Genomic DNA, 24,955 nt, shown 5'->3' with positions numbered 1-24,955 from the left:
GCTCCCGGTCGTTCGGACCTGGCCGGGGAGCGTGAGGGAGAGGGTTTGCCATTACCTGTCTCCAGAGGCGGCTGCAGGGATTTCTGCATGAGAAGCAGTTTCAGTGGCAGGTTCCTGTCAGGACGAGCCCTGATTTTGAGGCTCATGCAGTGGACACACTTGGCAGGGACATGTGTCTCGCCATGGCACTTCACACAGCGCGAGTGCCCATTGGACATTGGCATAAAGTCCTGACAGGAAGCACATTCCTTGAATCCTGAAGCCCCTGGCATTATTGAACTAGTAATGCCAGGGGAGAGAGTCTCAGTGAGAGACAAACCTGAGGAATTTTTTTTTTTAAACTAAGTAACTATTCTAAAGGAAGGGAAACAACTAGGATATTACTAACTAACTATTTCTATGTAATTGTTTCATTCAAAAACCAGGGAAGAGGATCAGCACTGCTCCGAGTCCCATCTTCGGCCGAGGGCGGTTGAGAAGGAACTGAGGAAGGTGCGAGACGCACGCACTCAGGAAGATTCCAATGAGACGGGAGATACCAACTGAGTGCATGCGTCCTGACCAGGCACTGCTACCGAAAATCTCCGATCAACGGCGCCGGGACGCACCGTCACCTACAGTGGAGCACCCACAGGGACAGCACTCGAAGAAGAATCTTCCTCACTTTTAGAGCCTCTCCCTGCTCTGTACTGGGGACCCTGTCCATTTTTCCCTGTTGGAATCATGGCTGCCTTGGTGGGTAGGGGACTCCACCTGCCTATCCAACTCACAGCCTTGGGATATAGAAGAGTTAGGGACAGAAGGCTGGGTGCAGGCTGGGCACAACTCATCATCTGCCAAACCTGGGAAGGCTGCCTCACAAATAGAGCAGTGATTTGACCCTGTGCTTTCTTGGCTGCTCTGTTATGACTGTATAGGGGCAGAGTATCTGGCAGCGAGACACTGCTGCCGATACTTAGGGTAAGTTACACCCCCAAGAGTTAACTGACCCAGTAAGGAGGAGGAATGCTGAAGAGGGAGAACACTGCTCCCCCTACCCAAAAACTGGTCAGAAAAAAATAAAAAAGGAGAAGGGTAGGAGCAATAGAAACCACCATCTACTGCTGTGAACGCAGAGAATCTAGTGGCAAGCAGAAGCAGAGGGCACATGGCCAGTATGTGCAGCACCAAAACACTGATCTACCTCCGTGAGCAGCCTAGATATCCAGAATTGTGTGAGATGCTGGGCTGCAGAAAGTGGAGGGCAGAGCCAGCCTGGGGGCCAGAGACTGAAGCAGCTATATAAGCTATTTCAGTAGGGACCTTGAAATAATGATGATAGACTGTTTTCTACGGTTTTTATTCTGGATTCTCCCCTACATTGCTGATTGGCAGGTAGCAACATATCAGTGTTCTTTTGGTATGTTGCTCGTAAGTGGTTATTGCTGTTATGGGAGCGTTGACAATTCACAGAAAGGAAAGTGTTCACAGGGGAAATGTTGCTCATAAGCAACAGTTGCTCTTTCAAGATGTTGCTGCAAACTACTCTGCTTGTAGGTTATGAGTAAAGTTTTTCAAAGTACTACGGGTCAAATATTTTGAAGTATTTACATGCCTAAAGGTGCACACAGGCACCCAGTGGGATTTTCAAAAAAGCACTGATGCTTAACTCCTGCTGTAATCAATGGGAGTTACATATCTAGGCACTTCTGAAAATCCCATATGCATCTATCTGAATTTTTAGGTGCCTAAATATCTTTAATAATCTGGTCCTAAAACCCATTTTTAAAAGTGAATTAGGACACTAAATCAAGTCCCACTGATTTTCAGAGAGACTTAGGAACTTTTGAAAATTGTACTCTACATCTCTTTCTCCCATTATATGTCTGTCCTGTCTATGTATGTCCCAATCCCACAAACACTAACTTGACTTTAGTGGGACTACTCACAGTTATGAAGTTAAGCATAGGCATTGTTTGCCAGAGTGGGGCATTATATTATAAACTCTTCAAGGTATGGATCACCTATGTTTGCACAGTGCGTGGCAGAATAGGAAACTGATCTTGGTTGAATCTATAGGCATTACAGGAATGCAAACAAACATAGCAAAAAAAATCCATGCTCAAATATAGTTCCTATCTAAAATAACTGATGAATTTCATGTCAATAAGTATTTTCAATTATGAGCCACAATTGCGTGTAGTGTGAGGAGGCTGGGAATGAAGGGTAGTAACTTTGTGATAGAATAAACTAACGTTGTCAGGGAATTTAGGATTGCTCCATAACTTAGGGTTGTTGCAGTGAAGTACAAGGGACCCTGCACATAGTGAACGATGGAAGGTTGTGCTCCACAAGGCACTCCCCATTTCCCCCGAAGTTTAACTGCTAGATAAAAATATCACCTTTACTTGTCAAAAGTTTCTTTCATAAGCCTTGTCTAAGTAACAAGTCAGTTTCATAATCTTTAGTACATCTGCTTTGGGAAAAGTGTCATATTATATCCTTACCTCCAGTTCAAGCTGGGAATGGAGGTTGATGAGCGTACTCCAATTTTTGACTTCTCCGGAAAACGACGACTTTGCTAAAAGCATAGGTACCGTTCTGTGACCAACTCCAGCTTCAAGAGTTACAATGACTGATTCAATTCTCATATTTAATGTCTCCCCTGTGAGAACCAACTCAGCTGCTGTATTTTTATTTTCATTTTCATTTGACTTTTCAAGAAACCACATTTTTAATTTTTTTATATCTTTCTTATCCCATAGGTCTGGAGGAATTGGACTGATCTCTTCTTCTGAAGTCTCTGTAGTTGGAGAAAGTGCCGATGTAATAGTAATCACTGTATTTATGATAATGGGTGAAACCTATGAGGGGAAAAAAATTGATTATTCAGTGCTGTTGGGAATATGGAAAAAACATGGAACTAGGGATATGGAGTATCAATAACCACTTTTTAAAGTAATCTCTTGAACTGACTAGTTACTGCTTTCAGTTTCAAAATTATAATGAATATTTGTTACAGCACCTGGTTGTTTTCTTTTTGGGACTGACTCTTCCTCATTTTAGCACTCATATGCTTTACTTCTCTCTCTCCATACACTAAAGACAGTTCAGACTTGCTTTGGGGTTAAGCCAGTCCCCTTCTGTCTGCCTTCCAGAACAGCTTTCAGATATGTGTAAGACTGAAACCTCTACCTAGTAACCTCAAAACAACATAACTATGTACATGCTTCAGAGATGTGGCAGACTGGAGGAGAGTTCAAATCCAGAAAATAATTTTAGAAGTCTTCCAGATCTTTTTCCCATTTTTAAATGGAATGTGGTGAGCAGTATGGAGACATAATCGGGAGGGAAAGAAACAGTTATAGATTACAGAAAATGAGTTTCCCCTTTCTCAATGACAAGGCTTATGTAGTTTACTTTGGGACTATTATTTCCTGCCAAGGGATGATTCTGTAGAATAAAAAACAGATCATACCTGTAGTACTGAATAAAGGCTTTGAAAAAAGACTAAGTAGAGCCTTGCAGATTTCTTTTGTGCTGGCCAATACCGCCCATCCCATAAAACTGGAGCGGAACCTTTTGCATGAGTTTTTATCCCCTCTGAAACTGGCCTTCACAATGCCATGTAAGATGTTGGCAATTAGCATTTTTGCACTATTACAGATATCTGAAATGTTTCTTTTATTAAGCTATTCAAGTTAAGAAAAACATGATTTTCTAAATTTGATTCAAGTAAGTCTCAACCACTTTTCTAGTGTCTTTTTAATTCCACCATTTTTTTCTTATGGCGTTGAGGACTCAGACAAAAAGGAAGACAACAATCTCTTGGAAAGCGTGGAAAGTTACATTTACCTTTGTCAAGAAAAGTATGGGAATGAGGATGACAAACACTGTGGAAAACATAATAATGCTTGTCTAAGACTGATATCTCAGTGGTCTTTTGAGGTGAAATAATGGCCAGCAGAAAACACGTTTCTGACCGACAGATACTAGAGCGAAATCGAAGTCCAAAGAGGAGATTCAAGGGACTTAAAAACCACAGAAAAATTCCAGGTTGGACAAATGAGCCACTTTGCTTGTTTTGACAGATAAGTAACACCAAGAAACCAGATGATGACCCAAGAGTGATTTAGAGGACCCCGCATTTATGGTACTGTAATAACAAGGTCTTAGAGCATGTTTTCCCAAAAAAATTGACTTTTTTATTATTAAAAATACCATTTTTGTTATAACTGAAATATTTCAGAAAAGTGTCTCTCTTTTGATGATTACCAAAAAAATTTCAAAACAAGCACATTTCTGAATTCTGAAATTGTTTCAGAATGTTTTATTTCACTTTTACATTAGTTTTACAGAATATGCATTAGTACCACTGACATGTCATAATATAAAATAGTAGTTGAAATACACTATATTTATTTTATTTTAAAAATCATTAAAGGAAACTACTACTTAGAACTGATTGAAACATTTTATCTTCTTTCCTAGATAAAAACATCTTCTTGTTTGTGTTGTCATGAAACAATGTCAAACTAAATTCTGAAAAGAACTTTTGGCATGTTCCAAAATGAAATTTCAAGCAGCTTTACAACACATCATGATTCTGCAATGGGGTTTCAAGCTCAGACTACAGCTGTCCACTAAGGATTACAATAATATTCTTATGACTGCTTTCATAGAACTGAGGTTTTTGCCACTACTACAGAGATTCTCAAACTGTGATAAGTTCACTTGGAAGTAGTGTGCTGTAACAGGGTGATCTCTCGCTTTCAAACAGTAGTGGAACCTGGGGCTAGCCAACCCCTAAATTCATGGCATGGCCCCTTTTTGAAAAAACAGCTATTCAGGGGATCAGCAGATTAGCAGAAGAATGGAGGCCTGGTGTTAAATCAGCTTGCTACCTCCTTAATATGATAAAACCCAGCTGTTAGGTGACTCCCAAGAAGGGAGAAAGAGCAGAGAGCTGGGAGAAGAGAATTACAGAGAAGCATAGATTCAGGAGGACAGGCCCCTGGAATGGGAACCAGAAGGGAGAGTGATGGGCTAGAGAGGCCTCCCTGAACCACAGCCCAGCTTCAAGAAGTATGGCTGTGGAATCCCGTAAACATAAAGAAGCTGCTGAGTGTCCAGGGAACAGAGCAGGTGGTGAGTGGAAAAGACTCTCCAACAAGGCCGAGGCCTGCAATGAGACTGACAAAAAACCCTGACTCAGGGGGAACTGTGAATCTGAAGCCTCGGAACATGGGTGAACTGGAGCTGAAGCTGCCTACTGCCCAGGTAAAGCCCCTTACTTCCAGTGATGATTTACCTCATCTCTCCATCTCCCACTCTGAGCCAACAATCCAAAGGACAAAGGACAAAGCTGCAAAACAGCTTGATATTGTTTGTTTATCTAATAGTATATCAGGAAGAATTCAAGAGATGGCTTTTCAACTAAAGGAAAAGTTCATAGAATGTGTAAACAAAATAAATTCTTCTAATTGAAATTAGGCGCAAGGAGCAGTATCACTAATTTTGCTCCGTTTCTTACATGGTTTGATTCAGAAATTACAGTTAAAGAACAATTCTTGTTTTAAGAAGATTTGTCAAGATGTACAACAGCAGAATACATTTTAAAACTGAGTTTATTGCAGAAAATGGTTGGAGTGAGAAAACAGTATCAAGTGTGTGCTCTGATGGAGCATGAGAAGCGACTAAAAATTGGCAGTGTTTTGACAAAAATTAAATAAGTGGTGTCCAATGCTAAATTTACTCACTGAAATATTCACTGCAAGGCACTAGTCAATCAGAAAGTTGTTCAGGATCCTACTGTAAAGGTGGTCACTTTTATTCAACCATGAGCACTGAACTCACATTTGCTTTTCAGTTATGTGCAATGAAATGGGAAGTGCTAATGCATGGGAAGGTGCTGACTTGTCTCTCTGAACTCCATTCAGAGGCACAAATTTTCCTCAATGATTTTAGTTTTGAATGTGCTGACTGCTTTCGGATGAATTATAGCTGTCAAGACTAGCCTATAAGCTGACTTCTTGTGTGTGTGAAACTGAATGCCAGCTTACAGAGAATGAAAATTATACTTTTTAATGTTCACAACAAATCAAGAGCAATGATAAAGAAAATGCGGCATGAAAAGAAGAAGAGAACCTGCCAATGACTCCCAGCTTTGGAAAGTTTCCTCACTGAAAATTACTTGAAAATTCATCATGATCTTACTACTGATCATAAGAGAACACTGCCTTAATTTGGTTACCAAGTTTAATGAATACTTTCCTGACAGTGTAACAAATGAGAATTAGATCAGGGATTCATTTTCAGTACAAGGTACCCTGTCAAAGGAAAAGGAAAAGTTGATTGAACTGTCATGTGATGGTGGACTCAAACTCATTAAAATGCAGCTCAGGGACTTTTGGATGAAAAGAAGAAAGGACTTTAGCCTGATTCTGGACAGAGATTTGGAATTTTTGATGTCCTTCAGCACTACGTAGCTTTGCAAGACTAAATTTTTTGCTCTGGTTGCCATTAAAAACAAGTAAAGGATGAATCTCAGTGTAGGACTGGATCTTCAGTTGAAGCTCCCCAAATCTTAGCTGACATAAAGCAACTATGTTCTATGAAGCAAGAATACCCTTAAAATTGTCTCAGAGCTACTCAAAATGTTTTGTATTTTCTTCATTTACATTTTGTAAAAAGGTAAGCATAGTGAAGTTTGGCTTGTGTTCAACTATATTCCTGATAAGAATTAGCAGGAACTCTGAACAGAAATTTGATAAATTAAAAAGTCATGCCACTGATTTGCTTCCATGACATACCAAAATATATCAAGATGTCATTTAACATATTTTTTTCTTATAATCTAAGTAACACGAAGACTAATTGGCATCACTTCTTCGCTGTGCTTTTTGATTCACTGTCTCAAAACCTCAGATGATTAAAATAGATGTTATAATCTAACACAGGGGTCGGCAACCTTTCAGAGGTGGTGTGCCGAGTCTTCATTTATTCACTCTAATTTAAGGTTTCGTATGCTGGTAATACATTTTAACGTTTTTAGAAGATCTCTTTCTATAAGTCTATAATATCTAACTAAACTATTGTTGTATGTAAAGTAAATAAGGTTTTTAAAATGTTTAAGAAAATTCATTAAAATTAAATTAAAGTGCAGAGCCCCTCGGACCGGTGGCCAGGACCCGGGCAGTGTGAGTGCCACTGAAAATCAGCTCCTGTGCCGCCTTCGGCACCTATGCCATAGGTTGCCTACCCCTGATCTAACATTTTAGGCTTCCTTAGGCACTTGAGTCCAGAAATACTTAAGTCTACTAAGGCCTAAAACAAATGCATACAAAAAGGATAAATTTGCAGATGGTACCTCAAAAGTCTTTTTTTTAAGAAGGTGGTTCATGAAGAAACAAAGTTTGGTAACCACTGCTCTAACAGAAGTCTTGAATTTTTTTTAGCATGGACTGAGGGTGAGAATGGTTAGAGTGAGGAAAGAAGTACATGGCCCAACCTGGAGTATCTCCCGTTTTGTTAACACTCCCCTTTCAGTAATCAGGCTATCAGGCTCAAGTAATGGATGATGTGATAGGCACTGTGTGTGTTTCACTAAGTTTGAGAATCATGGCTGCCTTCACCATCTGACAACTGCGATTATTGTTTCCTCCCACTTATCTTTTGCTTCTCAGACGTGGTAAGGGTAGCAGTTACATGATGAGATAAATGTACTCAGTTTGGCCAACATTAGTGTAAGATCATTCATTCCAAGTGCCCTTTGGTTTGCTTCCCATATGAAAAAGAGCTTTGCTGTGGCATTTTTTCTGGATGTGAACAGATCCACCTATTGATTGCTGAAATTCTGAGACATTATCTAGAATATTTCTTGTTATTTATTTTAACATAGCTTACAACCATCATGTTGCCCAAACCAGAAGTCCTCTGTGCACATGTTTCCAAAGTGTATGGAAATGGGAATGGAATGCAGAAAGCAAACCAGACAGGCCACCTAAACAGTGACCAGTTTATTTATGCAATGCTGATAGTAGGATCATTTGCATAACTGAGGTTACATCAAGTGATTCCATTCCACAATGGTACAGCATCATTGAAAATTAACACAACTGCAGCATGCCACTTGTCAACCCTGAAAATTCTCCCACTGATGATCAATGTGGCTCTTTAAAATACATACACAGCAACCAAATCTGAGTGGGGCATGACTGTAGCACGCTTAAAACAAGAGCAGGAAAAAATGTAATTTCTAATAACTTAGTGGCATGGCTAAATCTTTCTTTTCACAAGCAACTATACCTTGTGGAAATAGGGTGATTTTTGTCCAAACCTATCATATGAGTCACCATATTCCATATAAAAATGAGGTGACATGACTGCAGTACATGTGAAAGGCTTTTTCTTCTTTTGTTTGAATATAGTAAGCCACAGGAGATGCAAGACTACAAAATGTGTTTAGACTGTGTTAATTTTAGTTACATCAAAATTTTAAAACAAAACCAAAACTTTAAAAGCGAGTGGGGGAGGAGGAGGAAGACAGGACACAAAAACTACATTTCAACTTACCTTTAATGTTAAGGATTTAATTGATAGGTCAGCCATTTGTGGATTAGTACCTGACTGCACCATTGTGAAGAAGAAATCACAAGGCTGCAATACCTGAATAAGAAAGAATTCATGGTCAACTCTAACAATATATAATAACTGGAGTAAAAATACATGCTTAGCTAGAAAAATATCTCCTCTAAAATGCCATTAGGAAGATTTAAGGGAAAGAGTTACTAGTGATAATTCTGGTGGCTCTTTAAAATGAAAAACTTGACTCTTAATATTAGCATTCCTTCTGATATGAGAGAAACAAAAGCAAATGGAACAAACAATATTTCAGCCATACTAGACTGTTACTCACTCAATATCAAAAGTGAATGATAGGGAAAAAGTACCCATTCTTACCAGAAAATGTCCATTCTTCGAGTAGTAAGATCCACAGAGCCATTACAATGGTCCTTCAGCCTGCTTGCCACTTGGGGTCAGAATCAGACTGGTCAGCTGGTCTGCCCTGCCCTTTATCTCCTTGGTTGGTGGCAGGAAGAGAGTGAAGGAGCATGTGTGGATCAACAGACACTACTCTATATTATATAACTACTTGATTCTATAACTTGATTTGAACTGCTGGCCTTCTCCTCTAAGGATGAAGAATTCCCTTTGTAGTTTGTGCATCTACAGAAGTCTATGACCTGGTCTTTTTGCACTGATTTGTCATGCTGCACTCGGACTGTGAGCAGGAGAATCTGATTATCCCCCATGCTCTAGTGTACTCTGCAAGGGTGAACAGGGAAACAGAGCTGATTTGATTATTCATTTATTTCTCCTTTGGAAGTTTGTCCCCATAAAAAATGGTTACCATCTTTAAGACACGTCTGCAGACCACTCAGGTGTGTACACAACCAGTGCACTGAAGCCAGAGAACTTGGCTTGGTAGCACCCGCTGGGACAGTGCTTGTACCCTCTGGCCCATGTAGCCCCTCCCATGGCTATATAAGGGCAGCACTGCCCTGACCCCCACTCAGTTCCTTCACATTAGACGCCAAGGCTGGAGTTTCCAATGCAGAGTGGACAGAGGACGAGTCATGGAGGACAGGTCTGCACGCACATCTTGAAGAACAACAGTGAAAATACAAGTAAGTAATTTTTTTCTTCTTTGCGTGGTTGAAGATGTGTATTCCACTCAGGTGACTCATAAGCAGTTCCAGCAGGCGGTAAGGTTCAGAGTCTACGTAAACAATGCCTGCATAACTGACTCCCCAAAGTTTGCATGTGACCTATATGCTGTAGTAATAGCATAATCTTTGGTTAAAGTATGCACTGAAGACCATGTAGCAGCCCTGCAAATATCTAACACTGAAACATTGTTGACAAATATGATCAATATCCCTTGGACTCTTGTTGAATGAACCTATAATGTCCACCAGGGCATAATTTGAGCTACTCCATACACTGTGGTAATACAGGAAGTTCTCTACCTGGAAACAGTCTGTGCAGAAAGCAGCTGATCTTTCATCTGATCTGCACAGTGGACAAAACGTCAAGATGATGAATGAAATGGTTTAGTCCTTTCAAGATAGAATGTCAAGCACCGCCTCAGATCTAATGTATGGATATGCTGATCACCCACATTTCAGTGCAGCTTAGGAAAGAATAAAGGCAAGTAAATAACTTGATTAAGGTGAAATTGTGAAACCACCTTGGACAAAATCTTTGAATGTAGTCTTAAGGACACTTTGTCTTTGAATAAATGGAAATTCTGCCATTATGGCTTGTAATTTGCTGACACTTCTTGCGGACATTATAGCCATAAGAAAAGCTGTTTTTTGGGAATAGAGGAACAATGAGCAGGTTGCCATGAGATCAAATGGAGGACCCATGAGGGCAGCCAGCACAGTATTTAGGTCCCACAACAAGATAATTTCCTTCACAGGTGGAAAGAGGTGGATAATATCTTTTAGAAATCTCACTACCATGGAGTTTAAGAAAATTGACTTTTCTTGGATTGGATGAAGAAACAACTGAGACTGCTGCCAAGTGAACCCTCAATGAGTTAAAAGCCATACCAGAGGACTTCAAATGTAACAGGTAGCCCAAAATGTCATGAACATGAGCGGACATGAGTTGAGCTCCCTTTGATATTGACCAAACTGAAAAATGTTTCCATTTAGCCAAATAAGTAGATCTAGCATATGGTTTTCTACTATTAAGCAGGATCCTGTGTACTGCTTCCATGCATTGTTCTTCCTAATCAAACAACATACCATCCAGAGCATGAAGTACTGGATGAACAACATGGCCATGGTACTGAGTCAGCAGGTGAGGAAGGAGAGTAAGATCTGGGAGGTCAAACAGACAGACTGAGAAGGTCAGAGAACCAATATCATCCTGGCCAACCTGGCACAATAAATATCAGTCTGGCATGGTCCAACTTCAAGTTTGAGGATAACCTGAGAAGCAAGAGGGATGGAAGAAAGGCATCCATCAGGTCTGTTCCCCAGTTCAGATGGAAGGCATCAGCTAGAGACCCTAAACTAAGTCCTGCTCGGGAACAAAATTGACAGCACTAGTTATGCTTTGCTGAAAAAAGGTTAACCTATGGAATGCCCGATTCCCTGAACATGGACTTTACCCCACAGCTGTTTAGAGACCACTCGTGGTTGTCAGAGAAAGTCCTGCTGAGATGATCAGCCAACTGGTTTTGAGAGTTGGTAAGTGTGCCGTTGTGGGTATTATGTCTTCCTTGACACAGAAGTCCCAAAACTTTGTTTCCTGACAAAGCTCCTTGCTTGTTCACATACTATATTATGGTGGTATCCTTGGTTAGTATGTGAACCATTGCTCTCTTGATCAGATCCTAGAAGGCACAGTTCCATGCGCACTGTAAATGTCAGATAATGATACAGAACAATTATTCCCATTCCAAGCACAAACCCTAAACCTTTAATGTTCCTAAATGTGCTCCCCAACCTATTATGGAGGCAACAGTGATTATATTTCTGGTTTGCAGAAGACACGCAAAGGGAACACCCTGGCAACATTGTTCCATTTTGCTTACCCCTGAAGAGAATACAGGCAGCTTAGGTGATAGGCCAGCTTCAGTCATGACTGAAAAGGATGAAGACGAAATCTCACATGCTGAACCATGTAAGTGCATGTTGCCATACATCCTAGTAACTTCAAGTATGCATGGACCGCAGTCAAAGGATGAGATTGCAAATCCAGACAAAGGCAATAAATTCCCTGGAATCGCTCATATGAGAGAAAAGACCTCAAATTCATGAAGCGTAGTAAGGCTCCAATGAGCTTGATTTTTTGAGTTGTAGTCAACAGGACACTGCTTTGTTCAAAATCAACCACAGTCGATCGAAGAGGTTCAGCGTGAACTGGACACGACTGAGGATTTGGCCCTCGGATCTACCTCTCACTAGCCATACTTTAGGTATGAGAAGACATGAATTCCCCTCATTCTGAGATAAGCAGTTACCACCATCATGCATTTGGTAAATATGCCTGGGGCTGATGATGGGACAAACGGGAGAACCATGTACTGATAGTGTTGGCAGGCAACAAAGAATCTCAGGAACTTTCTGTGGCCTGGGAAAATTGGCACAGGAAACTAGGCATCCTGAAGACTGAGAGCAACAAATCAGACATTGTGATTCAATGCAGGAATAATAGTAAGCCAGGGTAACCATGTGGAATCTCAAATACTTGATGTATTTATTGAAATCAGGGAGATCGAAGATAGGTCTCACCCTTCCTTGGACATGGGGATCAGGAAGTACCAGAGTAGAATTCCTTTCCCTGAAGAAAAGGAAGAATCTCCTGCATAGCTCCCAGAGCACACAAAGCCTGGAAGTGCTGAAGAAGCAGCGGCTCGTGAGAAGGGTCCCTGAAAAGGCTCAGGTTGGGGAGGACAGACAGAAATATTGCATAACCCGATCCCACAGTGCTCAGCACCCATCTGTCTGTAGTTATTGCTTCCCCAAGCACTGTAAAATTAAGACAGCCTGTTCCCAAACTGAGGAGCCAAGGTTGAAACATTCACAACTGGTACACTGCTCTCATTATAAAAGTATGGTAGACTAAAACTAGACCCAGAAGATGATCTTCTCTGTGATTTATTTCAGAGTAGCAGCCGTGTTAGTCTGTATCTGCAAAAAGAACAGGAGTACTTGTGGCACCTTAAAGACTAACAAATTTATTTTAGCATGAGCTTTCGTGAGCTGCAGCTCACTTCTTCGGATGCATAGAATGGAACACACAGACAGGAGATATTTATACATACAGAGAACATGAAAAGGTGGAAGTATGCATACCAACAGGAAGAGTCTAATCAATTGAGATGAGCTATCATCAGCAGGAGGAAAAAAAACTTTTTGAAGTGATAATTAAGATGGCCCATAGAAGGTGTGAGGAGAACTTAACATAGGGAAATAGATTCAATTAGTGTAATGACCCAACCATTCCCAGTCTCTGTTTAGGCCACAGTTAATTGTATCTAGTTTGCATATTAATTCGAGTTCAGCAGTTTCTCTTTGGAGTCTGTTTTTGAAGTTTTTTTGTTGCAAAATTGCCACCTTCAAGTCTGTCACTGAGTGGTTAGAGAGGTTGAAGTGTTCTCCCACTGGTTTTTGAATGTTATGATTCCTGATGTCAGATTTGTGTCCATTTATTCTTTTGCGTAGAGACTGTCCGGTTTGGCCAATGTACATGGCAGAGGGGCATTGCTGGCACATGATGGCATATATCACGTTGGTAGATGTGCAGGTGTACGAGCCCCTGATGGCGTGTCTGATGTGATTAGGTCCTATGATGGTGTCACTTGAATGGATATGTGGACAGAGCTGGCATCGGGCTTTGTTGCAAGAATAGGTTCCTGGGTTAGTGTTTATGTTGTATGGTGTGCGGTTGCTGGTGAGTATTTGCTTCAGGTTGGGAGGCTGTCTATAAGCGAGGACTGGCCTGTCTCCCAAGTTCTGTGAGAGTGAGGGATCATCTTTAAGGATAGGTTGTAAATCTTTGATGATGCGCTGGAGAGGTTTTAGTTGGGGGCTGTAGGTGATGGCTAGTGGCGTTCTGTTATTTTCTTTTTTAGGCCTGTCCTGTAGTAGGTGGCTTCTGGGTACTCTTCTGGCTCTGTCAATCTGTTTTTTCACTTCAGCAGGTGGGTATTGTAGTTTTAAGAATGCTTGATAGAGATCTTGTAGGTGTTTATCTCTGTCTGAGGGATTGGAGCAAATACTGTTGTATCTTAGAGCTTGGCTGTAGACAATGGATCGTGAGTACCCAGAAGCCACCTACTACAGGACAGGCCTAATTTTGCCCAATTTTGCAACAAAAAAACTTCAAAAACAGACTCCAAAGAGAAACTGCTGAACTCGAATTAATATGCAAACTAGATACAATTAACTGTGGCCTAAACAGAGACTGGGAATGGTTGGGTCATTACACTAATTGAATCTATTTCCCTATGTTAAGTTCTCCTCACACCTTCTATGGGCCATCTTAATTATCACTTCAAAAAGTTTTTTTTCCTCCTGCTGATGATAGCTCATCTCAATTGATTAGACTCTTCCTGTTGGTATGCATACTTCTACCTTTTCATGTTCTCTGTATGTATACATATCTCCTGTCTGTGTGTTCCATTCTATGCATCCGAAGAAGTGAGCTGCAGCTCACGAAAGCTCATGCTAAAATAAATTTGTTAGTCTTTAAGGTGCCACAAGTACTCCTGTTCTTTCTGTGATTTATGTCCTCTTCTGGGAAAGTCTTGCTGCCTAGCAGGATAGGATGAGGGCAAATATATCTCTGAATGCTATATTGCTGGTGTTGTTGTGACCCTCAAAGTGACACTCTGTGGCCTTAGTGTAAACCTCAATGACTATACAAGCAGCAAAGAATCCTGTGGCACCTTATAGACTAATTCCTCCACGATTTCAACAGCTTCCACCCCTCCATCAACCTCAGCCTGGACCAATCTACACGGGAGGTCCACTTCCTAGACACCACAGTGCTAATAAGTGATGGTCACATTAACACCACCCTATACCGAAAACCTACCGACCGCTATGCCTACCTTCATGCCTCCAGCTTTCATCCCGGACACACCACAAGATCCATTGTCTACAGCCAAGCACTGAGGTACAACCGTATCTGCTCTAACCCCGCAGACAGAGACCAACACCTAGAAAATCTCCACCAAGCATTCTCAAGACTACAGTACCCAGACGAGGAAATAAGGAAACAGATCAACAGAGCCAGACGTGTACCCAGAAGCCTCCTACTGCAAGACAAACCCAAGAAAGAAACCAACAGGACTCCACTGGCCATCACATACAGTCCCCAGCTAAAACCCCTCCAACGCATCATCAGGGATCTACAACCCATCCTGGACAATGATCCTTCACTTTCACAGGCCTTGGGTGGCAGGCCAGTCCTCGCCCACAGACAACCTGCCAACCTGAAGCATATTCTCACCAGCAACTGCACACCGCACCATAGTAACTCTAGCTCAGGAACCAATCCATGCAACAAACCTCGATGCCAACTCTGCCCACGTATCTACACCAGCAACACCATCACAGGACCTAACCAGATCAGCCACACCATCACCGGTTCATTCACCTGCACGTCCACCAATGTAATATATGCCATCATATGCCAGCAATGCCCCTCTGCTATGTACATCGGCCAAACTGGACAGTCTCTAAGGAAAAGGATAAATGGACACAAATCAGACATTAGGAATGGCAATATACAAAAACCTGTAGAACACTTTAACCTCCCTGGCCACACAATAGCAGATCTTAAGGTGGCCATCCTGCAGCAAAAAAACTTCAGGACCAGACTTCAAAGAGAAACTGCTGAGCTCCAGTTCATCTGCAAATTTGACACCATCAGCTCAGGATTAAACAAAGACTGAATGGCTTGCCAACTACAGAACCAGTTTCTCCTCCCTTGGTTTTCACTCAACTGCTAGAACAGGGCCTCATCCTCCCTGATTGAACTAACCTCGTTATCTCTAGCTTGCTTCTTGCTTGCTTATATATACCTGCCCCTGGAAATTTCCACTACTTGCATCCGAAGAAGTGGGTATTCACCCACGAAAGCTCATGCTGCAAAACGTGTTAGTCTATAAGGTGCCACAGGATTCTTTGCTGCTTTTACAGAACCAGACTAATACGGCTACCCCTCTGATAAATGACTATACAGTAGCTTGTTACTTTAAAACATGTAAAGTCTTGTCAGTTTTCTCAGAAAACAAAAAATGATGAACAGTAAGTCCTTTATGATCTGCTGGTCTCATTTGCTGCAGGCAGACTCAGGGAACTTGATGATTACCTGTTCTGTTCATTTCCTCTGAGGAACCTGGCATTGGCCACCGTTGAAAGACAGGATATTGGGCTAGATGGACCTTTGGTCTGACCCACTATGGCCATTTGTATGTTCTTATGTACTATGAGGTGATGCGAGAAAAGACACCCAAAACCTTGCATGGAAACATAACTCTTGTTGCTATGTTTAGCTCTGGGTGTTATAGATGCTAGGGGTATTGCATGCAGATTTTTCAGGCTCCAATACTGCTTCACTTAGAGGGAAAGCAAGTCTCCCAGGAACTGAGAACTGAAGAACATCACTAACTTAGGGGTGTCCTCCTGAACACACCCAGCCTGAACACCCAATGACAATGCTGTTTGTCTCAAAAGGTCCTGATATGATTTTAAATCCTCTGGTACTGTAGAAGAGAACACAGGCAGTATAGGATCGTCTGATGAAGAGGAAGAAGAGGGAAGCAGAACTACTGGACTCTCTTATGGTAATACATTTGACTGTACCAAGGGATTAAGTTGTACCTGGTTAGAGGGAACCCCCTTGACCTGTGGCTATAGCATAGGTGACCTAGGCAGAGAGACCACCAAAGGAACAGTTAATCTAGCCCTAGAATGAGCAGATGATTGAGACCTTGCTACATCCCAGGGATTTCAAAGAGGCTACTCTGCAGAGAGGCATAGCATTGGTGGCCAGTAGGAGCTAGGCCAGGAAGCTTCATCCCTATTACGGGAGTCGTAATGATCCCATCGCCGATACTGATGCCCGGGGTCCTGACAATTTCCAAGAACAGTACCGTGAAGGTGAAGGAGATATTTCCACACTTGAACCTGAAGACCCTTCCAAGTAGTCTGGCGGTAATGGAGGAGCCACTTCAGGTGAAGCCAATCAACAACCTGCATCATCCACAGTCCAACATGCTGGCCTCATTAGCTCTGATGATGGTACAGTCGAAGACACTTTGAGTACCAGTAAAGGCATCATACTCATACTCAGTACCAAAGAAGGCACTGGAACTGAAGATGTAGACTCTGTTGGAATTGTTGTTGGTATCAAAGACAGCATTTGCGCTGGCAGTCCTCCAGCACCAATCAGGAAGCTGACTGTACCCCAGGGCCCTGGGTCTGAGGTGGTGTGGACAAGTCAGCCATCAAGCCAAGAGGTGCCAAGGATACAGAAGACAAAGCCACCAATGTCTAGTGTCCTTGAGTAAATGCCTGGCTGTTCCTGATACGCCACAACAAATATACTGGTGCCTGATTCATCGATGATTTGGAGACCACAGTTGTTGGTACCAGATGAAACAGAAATCCCCGGGGCAGTACCAGAATTGACAGTATGGAGTCTCATTCATGAGGCATCTGTACTAGATAGCAGGACAGACCAGTTCTATACCACATACTGGAAGACTCTCAGTGCCAGTCTGCACTCCTGTTAAACAAGGAGGAGGAATCTCTTTAAACTCTGGAGCAGACCTAGTCTGTTCTGTGGGAAGGGAAACGATCCCTCTTCCTTCTGGGAGAAGGAAAGGAGATCGAATGTGAAGTTCCCATCTATATCGGCTCAGGCACTCTCTGGAGGGTCTGAATTTCTGGTGGCCCCTAAGCAGGCCCCTTCTCCATAAGGTGTGTCTTCAAATGCAAGTTCCTCGTCACCTTCTCTTAAACAACTTACAGATGGAGCACCCTTCCTTAATACGCCCTTCTCCAAGGCACAATAAACTTCAGATGTGGGGGGTCACTAGTAGGGCTAGCAACCTCACATGATGGTTAAATGTTTAAAACCCAGAAAATGCATCAGCTTGGGCTAAAATGTTACTAACTACACTAATCTAAACTAAACCCTAAGGTATTACTAAACTTACCTATTTACAGAGGAAAAAAAGCACAAACACTGTGATAAAGAACGTGAAATGAGACACCATACTGAATGCTCTGACTCAAGATGCGGGTGGAACTGAAGCAGTTCAGGGGTAGCACAGCCTTTATATAGCCACGGGAAGCGCTAGAGGGCACAAGCGCTTACCCAATGGTTACTGCTTCGCCTTCGGTGCATTGGGCGAGCATCTGCAACACACATCTGCAACCACTCAAAGAAGAATCTTGCTTCAGCAGGAATTGAAATTGGGCTCAGAGATTGCGCCAAAATATTTCAAATGGCTAGTTATTTCCCTTGTTCTCAAAAGATATGTCTAAACTGCACACACACACACAAATGCAGCTGTGAGACTTAGACCCCAGGTCTTCAGACTCAGACTCATACCATGGTGCTAAAATAAATTTGTAGATGTTTCAGCTAGGGGTGGAGCTCAGGCTGTGAGACCCACCCCCTTGCCAGGATTCAGATCCATAGATCCAGCCTAAACGGGAATCTACAATTCTATTTTTAGTGCCACAGCACGAGCCCAGCAAACTAGAGTCTACAGACAAGGGATCAGACTTGCTGCTATGGGTTTTATTTTGCAATGTAGACATACTGAAGGAGGTTGGGTTTATTTGTCTCTCCTCCCATATACGGGCCCCTTTTGGCTCTCTCAAGGAAGGTAGAAGCCTGAGGCTCAAAGATGGGTTCCCAAGAAGCAATACGCCTCTCTACTGCATGGGATGTACATGGACCAGACAGCTCTGTGTTTCTCCTGAAGGTCTCAGTCCAGGATATGAGTAGGGATTCTTGAGGAGGCTATTATAGAGGTGGCAGTAGGAGGAGGAAGCTGGGCCTGAAGGCTTCTTACGACACACTCTGGAGCTGGCAGCATCCATGCTGTATCCAGTGCTCTCAGTCTGGGACCTGTGGGGAAGTGGAGGTGGCAGCTGAGCTCCTCAGTTGGAGGCATCACTGATTATGTGGGCCACAGGGACTCCGGCATGATCCGTCCCCTCCCAATCTGGTATGCTGCCCTTTGGACTGTGAAGGAAACTGCACTCTGCCTACAGAGCCAGTCTAGCTCCTCCACAAGACAATCTAGAGGGAGAGTGGGAAGCAGGAGACACAGGCCTCTCCTTTTGTCTCTGGCTTTTCTTGTCCTAGCTCACTCCCTGAAACCTGAAAAGGTACCAGCTACTGCAAATACCTCAAAGAGGGAGTGGAACCAATGCAAATACCTCCCCAAAAGGCAAATGCAGCATGCCACCTGCCTGGGAATTAGACATACATTATTGAGCCTAAATATTAATTTAAACATTTGATACAAAATTTGGAATTTCCCTCAGAAAAGCTCTGCAGTTAGGAGGGCTGGCTGAGCCACTAACTTCTGCAGAGGAAGAAAAAAAATGAACAGATCTTCAGGGGGAGAACATTCCCTTGTTCCCAATCACTGACAGGCCTGGTTCTGTCTCCAAGCTGCAAGCAGGCCGAAGTGCCATTGTAAAACATCTGTGAATCTTAACACAAAGAAGATATTTAAATTGTACCACTGGCAGTCTATATTCTCATTGGAAAAAAAATGGAGAATGACTTCCCTTTTCCTCACACTGTCGTCTCAGAAAAATTCACATACCAAAAATGTTCTAAATTAATCAAAAAGCCTTGAAAGCTGAGACAGTGTTAATAGTGCATTCCCAGAAACATGTTATCTATATGCTTAAATTATATGGGAACTATAAGATTTTCTTCCCTTAGACTCACAATTTTTAGTTATGAAAAAACCCCAAAAGCCACAAATTGGAATCATACAATCACGAACGCTGTAGAAAAACAAAGGACAGCCACTCTCAAAAAAAAAATCTTAACAGTAAACACTAGCAGCTGTACTTCTGAAAAACATTTAAAACTAACCCAGAGGGTTTGTGATCCCTCCACTAACTCAGAGAAAACAAACATACTAACAGTATAAAATGTTGTAGCATAGCCTGAGACTGCCAGATGGCTATTCACTCAAGAATAATTTTTCACCAACATTTTAAACATTAAATCCACAAACTCAGATTAGTTATTTTATATATATTAGTCAAAGAAAAGGATTTACAACATCAATTATATTGTAATTTGCAGATACTCAGATTATATTTAAAAGGAAGACTCACTGTAGTGATGTTCCCTTTTCTCTTTTCTGCAAGAAAGGGGCAGGCTTTCATTTGTATATCTTTAACAGCAGCTGTCATTTTATACATTTGAGGGCTGTTCTTAATAATGATCTCACACTGCGTCGTAACCACCAATGCAGGAGCATCACTTCTTGTTAAATCAGCCACAAACACGATCTCTGGATTTTTAACAGTAATGTTCATTTCCATTGAAGAAACCGGTTGCATAGGTGCTGAAAAAACAACAACATTTAAGTTAAACCTATTGTTTGAACACACCAAGAAATTACTATAACTATACTGATATCTATGTTTACATTTATACTGTATTTCCCTTTGTTGTTGAGTAAAAAGTCACTTAAAGTATGCTTGGAAGGATTACATTTGAATCGTCAGTAAAAGTCTATTTCAACTAACACAGAGATAAAAAAGAAAAAACATATCCACTGATGGTAGTTGGCATGTGTCTGGTAATCATACACAAGAGAATACTCAACCATGGAAGACTAGCAGAAAAATAAGTTGTTAGACTGGAACTGAATGGTAAGACTGAGGTTGTTTGACACAGTGAAGAAGGGAGACTTTTTAAGACATGGGAGCCAAACCTGGAAGCAGCCTAAACTTAGTATTATGGTTCTATGCTAAAGTTAGAAACCTATATATAATAAAAGGTTACCAACCTTGCTCCTTTACAGCTAAAGTTTGCTTGATATTCCTCTGTGCAGCAGCACTTTCTGCACTAGCCTTTAAGAATATATCTGCAACAGTAAGTAGAAATTCCATGCTTGCACAGAGATATATGTCTTGAACATTTGCTTCCAGGACAGTGCCATCTCTCCCCTGCTTGTAGCTTATATCCACCATGTCCTTCTTTTCAGATCCATGTTTCATTTCCACCATTCTGAAAGACAATTTAGACAGTGTACAATAAGACACTTTCAAAAGCAGACCAGACCTCTAATATGAACAATTCATTCTCATACTCAAGGAGAGTTCTCATTCTGTCTAGAATATGACATTAGCAGAAGTTCCTTTTTTTTAAAAAAAAAGGACCACTTTTTAAAAAAATTAGAAAACCCACCAATATAAGCATTAACCAAAAATGTTAAAATAACACACAACTCTAAAAAGCAACTTTAAGAAAAGACGGTTCACTGTTGTAACTGTTGTTCTTCGAGATGTGTTGCTCCTATCCATTCCATGTAGGTGTGCGCGCCGCGTGTGCACGGCTCTTGGGAACATTTTTACCCTAGCAACACCGGCGGGCCGGCTGGGCGCCCCCTGGAGTGGCGCCGCTATGGCGCCGGATATAGACCCCAGCCGGCCCGTCCGCTCCTCAGTTCCTTCTTGCCAGCTACTCCGACAGTGGGGAAGGAGGGCGGGTCTGGAATGGATAGGAGCAACACATCTCGAAGAACAACAGTTACAACGGTGAGTAACCGTCTCTTCTTCTTCGAGTGATTGCTCCTATGCATTCCATGTAGGTGATTCCCAAGCCTTACCTAGGCGGTGGGGTCGGAGTGAGACGTGGCAGAGTGTAAGACTGCAGAGCCGAAGGCTGCATCGTCTCTGGATTGCTGCACCAACGCGTAGTGGGAAGCGAAGGTGTGGACAGAAGACCAGGTGGCTGCTCTACAGATGTCCTGGATGGGAACATGGGCCAGGAAGGCGGTCGACGAGGCTTGCGCTCTCGTCGAGTGAGCGGTGAGGCGGCATGGTGGCACGCGAGCAAGCTCATAGCATGTCCGGATACAGGCCGTCACCCAGGAGGAAATCCGCTGAGAGGAGACCGGCTTGCCTTTCATGCGATCAGCAACCGCTACAAACAGCTGTGGCGAACGCCGGAAGGGCTTCGTCCGCTCGATATAAAAAGCGAGGGACCTGCGGACGTCCAGGGTGTGAAGCTGTTGCTCACGAGGTGAGGCGTGCGGCTTCGGGAAGAAGACCGGAAGGAAGATCTCCTGATTGAGGTGAAAGGCCGACACCACCTTAGGGAGTAAGGCCGGGTGTGGTCGAAGCTGCACCTTGTCTCCGTGGAAGACTGTGTATGGTGGACCAACCGTTAGGGCACGGAGCTCAGAAACTCGTCTTGCCGACGTAATTGCGACGAGGAAGGCCGTCTTCCAGGAGAGATAGAGTAGGGAGCACGTGGCCAGGGGCTCGAAGGGCGCTCCCATAAGCTTGGCCAGAACGAGGTTTAAATCCCAGGCCGGGGTAGGACGCCGTATCGGCGGGTACAAGCGGTCCAGGCCCTTAAGGAAGCGGGAAACCATCTGGTTGGAGAAGATGGACCGACCTCCCATGGATGGACGAAAGGCGGACACGGCTGCCAGGTGCACCTTCAAGGAGGAGACCGCGAGTCCTTGTTCTTTAAGGTACCAGAGGTAGTCCAGGATTGTAGGGATAGGGACTAGGAAGGGATTAAGGCCGCGCTGATCGCACCAGAGCGCGAAACACTTCCATTTCGCGAGGTAGGTGGAGCAAGTGGAAGGCTTCCTGCTTTCAAGTAGGACTTGCTGTACTGCCGCCGAACAGTCCCTCTCTGTGTGGGTCAACCACGCAGGTACCAAGCTGTAAGATGGAGGGACTGTAGGTTCGGGTGGCGGAGTCTGCCGAAGTCCTGCGTGATGAGGTCCGGCCATAACGGAAGGGGAATGGGATCCCGAACGGAGAGCTCGAGCAGCAGGGTGTACCAGTGCTGCCTCGGCCAGGCCGGAGCGACGAGTATTAGGCGGGCCCTGTCCCTCCGAAGCTTGAGCAGCACCCGGTGTATGAGCGGGAACGGAGGGAAGGCGTAGAGGAGGTGATCCGTCCAGGAGCAGAGGAATGCGTCCAACAGGAAGCCTGGAGAGCGACCCTGGTACGAACAAAACAGGTGGCACTTCCTGTTCTCCTTGGAGGCAAACAGGTCTATCTGGGGAAACCCCCACCTCCGGAAAATCGTGTGCACCACATCTGGACGAAGAGACCACTCGTGGGAGAGGAACGACCTGCTGAGATGGTCGGCCAGCGTGTTCTGCACTCCTGGAAGAAAGGACGCTTCCAGGCGAATCGAGTGGGTCACGCAGAAGCCCCACAGAAGCATCGCTTCCTTGCAGAGCAGGGAGGAGCGGGCTCCGCCCTGCTTCTTCACATAGAACATCGCCGTCGTGTTGTCCGTGAACACCGCCACGCAGCGGCCTTGCAGACGGGCGCAGAAGGTGAGACAAGCCAAGCGGATCGCTTGCAGCTCCCGGACATTGATGTGGAGGGAGAGCTCTTGGGGCGACCAGAGACCCTGGGTGTGAAGGTCGCCCAGGTGAGCCCCCCATCCCAACGCCGAGGCATCCGTGGTCAGGGTGACGGATGGGCGAGGAGGGCGGAACGGGACTCTTGCACACACGACCTCTGGGTCCAGCCACCAGCTGAGCGAATCGAGGGTTGGTTTCGTGACTGTGACCACCATGTCTATGGGGTCGCGATTCGGGCGGTACACCGACGCTAGCCAAGATTGAAATGGGCGAAGGCGCAGCCTGCCGTGCGTGGTCACGAATGTGCAGGATGCCATGTGGCCCAGGAGGCGTAGGCAGGACCGAACCGTTGTCGTGGGAAAGGTGTGTAGGTCCCGGATGATGGAGACCAATGTCTGGTGCCGAGGTCGAGGGAGGCAGGCCCTGGCCAAACTGGAGTCGAGGACCGCTCTGATAAACTCCACTCGTTGTGATGGAGTTAAAGTGGACTTCTCGGCATTGATGAGAAGGCCCAGGAACCGAAACAGGGATAGTATTTCGGTCATTTGATCCACTACCAGCTGTCGGGATGTCCCGCGAACCAGCCAGTCGTCGAGATACGGGTAGACGTGTATGCGACGACGGCGGAGGGCTGCGGCAACCACTGCCATGCACTTGGTAAAGACCCTCGGCGCGGTGGACAAGCCGAAGGGTAGCACCGCAAACTGGTAGTGCGCGCTGTTGACCACGAAGCGCAGGTAGCATCGATGGGGAGGGTAAATCGCGATATGGAAGTAGGCGTCCTTCATATCGAGGGCGGCAAACCAGTCTCCCGGATCCAGGGAGGGAATGATGGTCCCCAGGGTGACCATGCGAAACTTGAGCTTGAGCAGGTACCTGTTGAGCTCCCGGAGGTCCAGTATGGGTCGGAGACCTCCTTTCGCCTTGGGGATGAGAAAATATCGGGAATAAAATCCCCTGCCCCGCATGTCGTGCGGCACCTCCTCTATGGCACCCAAGCTCAACAGAGTCTCGACCTCTTGTAGGAGGAATTGCTCGTGAGAGCGGTCCCTGAAGAGGGACGGGGAAGGTGGGTGGGAGGGAGGGGGCGAAACAAACTGAAGGCGGTAACCATACTGGATAGTACGAAGCACCCAGTTGTCCGATGTTATTTGGGACCACGCCGGGAGGAAGTGGGAAAGGCGGTTGCAAAATAATGGGGTAGGATCCGCGAAAGAGACTGATGGGCCGTCCTCGGGCGTCCCATCAAAAGGCCTGTTTGGGCCCTTGAGGGGCCTTGGAAGGCGCCTGGGCCTGGTTGCGCCTGTTGCCCGATGGTCTACGGTGGTTCAGGCTAGCTCGCCGACTATTATACGGCCGCGACCTGGCCTGAGTAAAGGGCCGGTAGGGCTGCTGCCGGAATGACCTCCGCTGGGTAGCCGGTGTGTGCATACCCAAGGTGCGAATGGCGATTCGACCATCTTTGAGGGTCTGAATCCTGGAGTCCGTTTTCTCCTAAAAGAGACCCTGAGTGTCGAATGGGAGGTCTTGCAGGGTGTACTGCACCTCAGGCAGCAAGGTGGAGGACTGCAGCCAGGAGATGCGCCTCATGGTCACACCTGAGGCCAGGGTTCTGAGTCCGCCGAGTCCAGAGCGGCCTGGATGGAGGACCGGGATGCTTTCCTGCCTTCCTCGAGGAGGGCCAAGAACTCCTGAAGTGAGGCTGCTGGGATTAGCTCCGAAAATTTTGCCAGGGACACCAAGATGTCAAAGGTGTAGCGAGCGAGGAGAGCCATCTGGCTGGCAATCCGGAGCTGGAGACCCCCTGCCGAGTAGACCTTCCAGCCCAACAGATCC

The 24,955-nt window shown here is 44.4% G+C and overlaps 1 protein-coding gene across 4 annotated transcripts in view; it reads right to left on the bottom strand.

Moving 5' to 3' along the window:
- VPS13A (vacuolar protein sorting 13 homolog A) overlaps positions 1 to 24,955 on the bottom strand; it is a 303,373-nt gene that overhangs the window by 147,202 nt on the left and 131,216 nt on the right. For all 4 annotated transcript variants that reach the window (XM_039545239.1, XM_039545242.1, XM_039545240.1 and 1 more), the window contains 4 exons: positions 20,570 to 20,790; positions 19,890 to 20,122; positions 8,554 to 8,646; positions 2,487 to 2,843 (listed from right to left, as the gene is read on the bottom strand). In XM_039545239.1, the coding sequence (XP_039401173.1) occupies positions 2,487 to 2,843; positions 8,554 to 8,646; positions 19,890 to 20,122; positions 20,570 to 20,790 (904 nt within the window). The remainder of the gene's footprint in view (positions 1 to 2,486; positions 2,844 to 8,553; positions 8,647 to 19,889; positions 20,123 to 20,569; positions 20,791 to 24,955) is intronic.

Source organism: Mauremys reevesii, linkage group 6 (genome assembly GCF_016161935.1).
Source record: "Mauremys reevesii isolate NIE-2019 linkage group 6, ASM1616193v1, whole genome shotgun sequence".
Taxonomy (NCBI): Eukaryota; Metazoa; Chordata; order Testudines; family Geoemydidae; genus Mauremys; species Mauremys reevesii.
The sequence above is the reverse complement of the archived record's forward strand: the minus strand, read 5'-3'. Positions and strand labels throughout refer to the sequence as shown.